At 48.2% G+C, this 7949-nt stretch overlaps 1 protein-coding gene across 2 annotated transcripts in view; it reads right to left on the bottom strand.

Annotated features, from left to right (window-relative positions):
- Window positions 1-737: 737 nt before the first annotated feature.
- The window catches only part of OCSTAMP (osteoclast stimulatory transmembrane protein), an 11385-nt gene continuing 4173 nt past the window's right edge, over window positions 738-7949 (bottom strand). The window contains exons 2-3 of one of the 2 annotated variants that reach the window (XM_027775738.1): window positions 6624-7626; window positions 738-1633 (exon numbers count right to left, since the gene is read on the bottom strand). In XM_027775738.1, coding sequence (XP_027631539.1) covers window positions 1271-1633; window positions 6624-7626 — 1366 coding nt within the window. In that variant the 3' untranslated portion in view covers window positions 738-1270. Of the gene's footprint in view, window positions 1634-6623; window positions 7627-7949 lie in introns of those variants that run through there. The other variant, XR_003551058.1, reaches the window with a different exon arrangement.

Raw genomic sequence — 7949 nt, forward strand, 5'->3', positions numbered from 1 at the left:
CCCGTAGGCTAGAGGAATTCATAGCCTGGCCTCCCTGCCCTCTGTCTTTGGATTGCCCGCCAACGCCTCCCGTTGGCTGAGGCCAGCTAGAAGTCCAAGGGCAGGGAGCCAGGATGATATGATTGACAGAGGCCAGATGGCTGGGAAAGAAAGCAGGTTACAGAAGCATGGAAAAAAAGATCTAGAAGGCAGACAGGAAACATCAAGCCCACAGGGTAAAGAGTTTGGATTTTGTTGTAAGTCTGATGGCATAGGGCTGCCAAATAAAATATGGATGCTCAGTTCAATTTGAATTTAAAATAATAATTAGTTATTTAGTATATCCCCGGGATATACTTATACTAAACAAACATTTGTTGTTGATCTGAAATTCAAATGCTATTATCATTGTTATTACTATCTTTGAGCCAAATAGTTTAGAGAAAGCAAACTAATGCTTACGGGCATTTGCTCTCTGCTGCGTTCCCAGTGAATAATGTAGATGTGTTATTCATCAAAGGAGCATAACCCTACAAGATCGAGCCTAGCAAGAGCTTCTTAAAAGATGGGGGACCCAAGGTCCCACAGTGGGTTACCTGTGTCCGACCCAGGGGTCAGAGATTTAGTTATGCTAAATATGTACTTGTCATTTATCTGAAATTCAAATTGGCCTGAGCCTCCGGTATTATTACATCATACATAATATCCAGATGCAAAGTCCCTGAAGGAATTTGAAGCAAAGGAGTGGCATTCTCTAGTTGAAGACAAGAATAAATACATTTATTCATAACATCAAAATTTGAGATGACTATAAATAAGTTCAGAGGCTTCAGAGGCATGTAAGTTCCAGGAGCATTTGGGTACGTTAAGATCTCAGTGTCCACCTAACCAGTAAAGTTGATGAGATGAGAGTCTTGACCCACTTCTGTCTGGCCTGGAGGAGCCACTGGCCGTCCATGCACTTCCTGGACTTCATCTTTACATGATTACTGTTGTTCCCTGAGAGCTTTCATGCCCAGTATGGGTTCCATCCTGTCCACATTCCCACATGGAAAGTAGGTCACATCAAGTGTAATTGTGCAGTCATCGTGCAGAGGTAGACCTCAGGCTCAGAGAAGTCAGGGGACTACCCACGTCACACAGGAAGGCAGCAGGAGGGCCACGGTACCACTCAGGTCTGTGCACCTCCAGAGCTCTTTCCTTCCCCTTGCACATTGCTCTCCGTTTTCCGGAGGGTCCTGCAAGCAGACGCCTGTCCAACCATGCTCGGGGTTGCAGGCAGGTCCGAGCTTCAGGAGCAGGAAGGAGCACCCAGGGGCAGCTGCTGGCTTCGGTGCCTGTCGTATCTTCGCTGGAGGCGAGCATGAAGGTAGCGGATCCTGCGTGCCTCCTGAGCTGTGAAGAAGGAAGCGGCGATGGCGTGTCGCAGGCGGCGAGCGTAGGTGTCCAGGAGGAGGGTGCAACCGGCCAGGAGCTGCAGGGCTCCTGCAACCAGCGGAGCGGCCGCGCGGGGGCGTTGGGCGGGCAGCAGGTGGCAGCCGGCCGCGGTGAAGCGTAGCTCCCACTGGTAGGAGCTGTGGGAGGAGAGGAAGGGGTTCTCCTGAGGTGGCTGGTTGAACAGGAACGGAACGAAGCCCAGCACCGTGTACACAGCCTTCAAAAAGGAGGGAAGAGCCCAGTCAACAGTCACTCAGTCCACACCCTGTGCCCCACAGCGCTCAGAGGATTGCAGGGACGAAGGGCCCCAACTTTCTCTGCCTTCATCCATAAAATGGGCACAGAAATAGTCCCTGCTTCCCCAGGTTTGGGGATTGGGAAATAAGATTGGGAAACAGGTTCTTTACCAAAGAGAAAGCACCCTCCAAATGTTATTATCATTGTTAATTCTACTGTGTCTTTGAGCCTCTGAGAGTGTTTTAGAGAAAACAAAGCAGGGTTCATGGCGTTTTCTCCTGGCTGATCCCTTAGAGAATACCAGGTGGGCCATCCACCAGACATGAACAGTTCCACCACATGGATCTAGCCAGGGCTTCCTCAAACATGCAGAACCCAAAGCCACATGGTGAGCTACATGTGGCCAATGCAGAGTGGTCCCAGCCTTGGTGGGTCCTCAAATCCTGCTTACAAGAATGAGGCTCTCGACTTCCACAGACATGTGCCAGCAGAGAAGAAAGGAGTCTGCAGGGGCAGGGGTCAGAGCTGATGTGTGACCCTGGGAGCCACACTGGCCTGGATCCTGGTTCTGCCCTTGACCTCCCCGTGAGGTGCAGTGGGCACTGGGCTTGGGCCCATGAAATGGTTTCAATTCCTAGTAAAATCAGAAAAAAAAAAAAAAACTTTTTTTTTTTTTTTTTTAGAGATTTTCGTTATAGGGCGCGTGCGCTCGCCAGACAGACAGAGAGAGACATAGAGACAGAAAGCGAGAAATCACCCCCCAGGGGGGATGGTCACGCCGCAATCCCTTCTCCTCCATTCTCCTCTCGGGATCTTGGGCACGCACGCACACGCGCCCGGCGTGAGTTCTAAGCCACCGGGTCCAGGACGTGAACCACGGTCAACTACGTGGGAGTCCAGCGACATAGCCATTACGCTAACTGCTGGTTCCCCCCCAAAAAAAGAACTTTTAAGTGGAATAATATACCTCAATATATACTGTTAATGTATTTGTCTTTGTATCAATGCTGTTATTAATGTCTAGTAAGAGAAGGAGCCAGTGAAGTTAAACTTGCATGGGGCTCCCAAAAGTCACAATGCAACCCTGGTTCTGTCCCTTATAAGTTGGAAGGACAAGAGTAAGTTTCCTGAGCCTTGGTATTTCCATCCATAAAATGCGGACCATAATAATTCCTGTATCAGAGGATCATATGGCAATTAAATGAGCTACCTGTTTCATCAGTTCTGAGATGCATGTTCCCCCCAACACACATTTTAACATCTTTGAACTCAGAATGTAGTCTTAAAATCAGTGTGACTGGGGCCAGCAGATGGCCTAGCGGTTGCATTTATGTCACTGGACTCCCACATGGCCAACCGCCCTTTGAGTCCTGGACTGGGTCTTGAAACTCACACTGGGCATGTGTGCATGCGTGCCCAGGATCCCAGGAAGAGAATGGAGGAAAAGGGATGTGGTGTGGCCATCCCCCCTTGGCGGTGATTTCTCACTTTCCCTCTCATTGTCTCTGTCTCTGTCTCTCTAGTGTGCATGCCCTCTAAAAAACAAAAACAATGTGACTTGGGCCAGCCCTATAGTGCAGCTCATACATTGGGAATTAGATCTAAATGGCTGACCACTGTTCGAATTCCTGCCTCAGGGGCAGACCCGTGCACATGCATGCTCAAAATCCTGACAAGATGAATAAATAAATGGAGGAAATAGGATCGTGAGGGTGTGACCTGCCCTGTGGGGCAGGTGCTCTCTCTTTCTCTCTGTCTGGCAGAAACACATTCCCTTTAGCAATTAAAAACAAACAAACAAACAAAAATTCAAACAAACAAAACGCTGTGATTTGTCACCACTTTCGGCAGCCATGACATTGACCCTGCATGTGTAGGTATAAATTTGGTCTGACGGCTTAGGTCATCATTTCAGTTATGCGTTGTCAGTATGGGTGTGGAGTTTGGTTGCCAGTTCAAAGTGTCTTCAAAACAATTCTGCTTTGATCCAGTTTAGAAGTGAATGGTTATTACCGTGAATGTGGTAGTTGAGGTGTAAGTACACACTGTCCCGACTTAGGGAGGTTCCACTTAGAGATGTTTTGGCTTTACAATGGCTTCATTGGGATGTCACTCTATTGTAAGTCAGAGAGCCTCCAGATTCACTGCTGAGGGATGACCCTTAGCTCACATTTTCTTGCTAAGCAACAACCTATGAAAGGAGGTTCTATTCAAGTAGACAGAGCTGAGTATGCTGAGTATAAGCCCATGGCCTGCCACACCCCAAATGGCTCAACTGAAAGTAGAAACCCCAATGCCCTCAGAAAAAATGAAAGAAGGACAGAGAAATGAGGAGTCACATGGCCAGTTCAGGCTCTCCCAGAGGATCTGAAGCTTGGAAGAAAATGCTGACACTGGGGTCTCACCAACACAGAAGAATGGGTGGAGAGCCTCGAACTCGGGCTACTCCGTCTTCAGAAGAGTCAGACTCCAGTGGAAGAACACTTTAGGAAAACCACCAAATTACTTCCCTCTTTTTTTATATATATGTGCTTGAGTGAGATATGATGAAACAAATCTATGTGAAATAATGCATGAATTATCTTACACTAATACAATGAATATACTTTTTTTAAAGAGGTTTTTGCCTTAGGGCATGTGCGCTTACCAGAGAGAGAGGCACAGAGAAAGTGAGAGAAAAAGTGAGAAATCACCCCCCAGGAGGCATGGCCATGCCACAGTTTCTTCTCTTCCATTCTCCTTCCGGGGTCTTCGGCATGCATGCACACACATCTGGTATGATTTTCAAGCCACCAGTTCTGGGACTGGAACTGTGGTCAGCTGTGTAGGTGTCACGAGAGGTAACTGCTACACCATCTGCTGGCCCCAACAATGATATTCTAAATGATAAGAAAGCATTGTGTCAAGGTTTAATTGGCAGCATTTTCCCTCCTCGTGATCCATAAAATAATGGTGGAACTTGAAACTGACAGCATCTTAGATTTGATGAAATACAGAAACCTGTGAACAGACAGGACTTGGCCTGACACATTCTGTTACTGTGACTTACCATAAGAAATGTGCCTCACAATACCTTCCATGAACAGACTGTAGTGTAACTGAAGAAAAAGATCACAAGACAGCATCTACCTTTACCACTCACGATTTATACTGACGATTTTCTACTCTATTTCATTAAAATAAAAATAATGAATAAAATTTAAAAAGTGATTATGGTCCTCTAAATGGATTAAATTTGATTTTGTGCAGTTTGAAAAACACTTTTCTGGCCAACAGGTGGCACAGAAGTTAAGGGACTGGATTCTCACATGGCCAGGTTTGCAGTTCGAGTGCAGGACCTGGAAGCTTGATAATCATGCTGGGAGTGGGTGTGTGTGTGTGTGTGCGCGTGTGTGTGTGCGCGTGTGTGTGTGTGTGTGTGTGCACGTTGTGTTGGTGCACCTAACATCCTGATAGGGTGCAGAAGAAGGAATTTTGGTATAGCTATCCCCTCCGGAGGGTGATTTCTCACTTCCCTTCTCTCTCTGTTTTTGGTGAGTGCATGCACCCCATGGCAAAACCAACCAACCAACAACAAAAAGAAAAGGAAAAAACTCCCATTTTCCTAGTATATAAAGACTTGGTAAATGTAAATAATTAACATTACTAGATCAGATCCTGACACTTTAGTGTATATTATGCAATGGACTTTTATGTGAGATTTCACCATTAAAAATAAAACATGAGGGGCCAGCAGTTGGCATGGTGATTAAGTTGCTGGACTACTACACAGTCGACTGGGGTTCAAGTCCTGGACCTGACAGCTTGCTTTCTCTCTCTCACTCTCTCTCTCTTTCTCTTTATCTCTAGTGAGCACACATGCCCTATACCTAGTTAAGAAATAATAATAATAAATAATGATTAAAAATAAAACATGAAAAGATTAATGGCAAAAGATTGAAAAATACAAATCCTGATCTAATAGTAAATACAACTGATAACATGTTATCTATTACTGTTAAAATAGTAAATATTTTAGACTTTGTGGGCCACAAACCCCCTGTTGCAACCACGCAGTTTTGTCTGTGTCGGACAGCCATGAACGATGCATACACAAATGGCATGGCTGTATTCCAATAACACTTTACCTATAAAGCCAAGAAGCCATCGGATTTGCCCCCAGGACCAGAGCTGGCTGACTTTGATCTAGACTGTTCCTCAGCCCTCTTCCAAAATAAAACTCCAATCTGAGTGTGTATATATAATTGATATCTGTTATTTATTTATATATTTTTAGAGACAGATTTTTGCTATAGGGAGTGTGCACTTGCCAGAGAAACAGAGAGAGAGAGAGAGACAGGGAGACAGAAAGTGAGAAATCAGCCCCTGGGGGAGGCCACAATCCTTTCTCCTCCATTCTCCTCTTGGGAACTTGGGCAAGCACATACTTAGGCATGCACGCACCTGCGCCTGGCTTGTTTTAAGCCACCAGGTCTGAGACTTGAACTGTGGCCAAATGCATGGGAGTCAGCAACATAACCATTATGCCAGCTGCTGGTCCCAATAATAGCTGTTATTTATTAAACATCTCTTATATGCCGTGGAGCTTACTTGGTACTTCTATGGACAATATCATATCTTATGCTTCTCCATAGTCTCGCAGGGGAAGGAGAATTCATTTCATTTGTACAAATGAAGAAAGTGAGGTTAGCACATGCTGCTGCTTGTGGAGAGTGACCTGAGGGGCAAGTTATTCTAAGGTCTCTGAGTATCAGCACCCTCACTTGCAGTAGGGGTGAAAATAGATCCCACATTCTAGAGCTGTCGTGGGCATCAGATGAGTTCGTCTAACAAGGCCCCAGGGACCCACAGCTTCTCCAAGGAATGTGACTTGCTGACTAGGAGATCGAATTGCAAGTCAGCAGTTAACAAACCCCACCCCTTCCCCGGAGAAGATGGCTCTATGCCCGACTTCCCACCATCGCACTTACATCGTACTGGACCGTGAGCGTGATGGGCACAGTAGGCAACTTCTGAGCCCAATCCACAGCCGCCTGGGCCAGGAGGAAGGCCACATGGTCTGCGGCCGCCATCACAGCTGTGGCCACCAGGAGCAGGGTGAGCAGCCCCAGCCGTAGGAGACAACTCAGCAGCTCCCCTTGTGACAGCTTCAGCCTGGCTGCCCAGAGCAGCCAGGCCGGAGGAGGGGCCAACAGGTGTGAGGCCTGAGCCTGTGCCAGCCGCTGAGCCAGCTGCTGGGTAGCGTAGATATTGTCGAACCGCAGGTCTGTCAGGTAGTGGTGGAGGTACCAGGCTGACTCCACTAGGAGGCCCAGCAGAAACAGGCCTGTGACCACCTGCTGGATCCCCAGTGCTGCTGCCTGGGCCAGGGACTCCAAGCCAGAGAAATCCTCCAGGATCTGCTGGGTGGCCTTGAGCATATGGAGCCGTAGGGTGGAGCCATTGCCCTCAGGCTTTAGTGTCAGGCCTCGGCTGCCTGCATGGCCCACGGGGTCCAGAGCCCTGGACGCTGCATGCAGCTGGTGAGTGGTGTTGAGCAGACTCTCCAAGGAGCCCTCGGTGACACACCGCAGCACCTGTCCAGCTGCACCCACATTGGCCAAGATGTTTGGCACCACGGCTATGACTAGGGTGGCAGTGCTATAGGACAGGAGCAGCCGGCGGCCCTGTTCTGTGCCTAGGGTGGGCACCATGAGTGCAAACAGGCAGCGAACTGGTGGTACCAGGCCTAGACCAAGGAAGACCAGGAAGCCACAGACTGTGGCCACTATGGCTGAGGACTGCAGGGAGTAAAACAGCGAAGATACCAGCCAACGATGGGCCAGACCTGTGGCAGCGGCAGCCAGGGAACCACACAGGAGGAGCTGGGTTAGCAGCTGGCCACAGCTGGCTGGAACAGGCTGGGAGAAGGCATTCCAGGTGGCCTGCAGTGAGGCAAGGGCCTTGCAGAGCCCCAAGTGCCAGAATCTCCACCTGTACACAAGAAAAATGGGGGACCCTGTGTTAGGAAGGTGGGGCAGGTGGGTGTCTGCCCTCTGCCACCACTCCACAAACCTATCCACCCTTTTAGCCTCAACCAGAGTTACCCACTTCATAACCACATGACACAGCTGAACCAATCAGAGCCTTCCCTAGGATTATTCTCACTGGAGTTGTCAGGGAACAGTCTAGCTTCCTGAGGATGTGAGGATGAATGAATGACTGGCTGAATCCGTAATCACAGTCTTGTGAAGGCAACTGGCCCAAGAGAAGTGCAGAGAGGTACAGATGAAAGGGAGGGTGAGAGAAAAGGGAAA

Source organism: Tupaia chinensis, unplaced genomic scaffold (assembly GCF_000334495.1).
Source record: "Tupaia chinensis unplaced genomic scaffold, TupChi_1.0 Scaffold000602_1, whole genome shotgun sequence".
Lineage (NCBI taxonomy): Eukaryota > Metazoa > Chordata > Mammalia > Scandentia > Tupaiidae > Tupaia > Tupaia belangeri.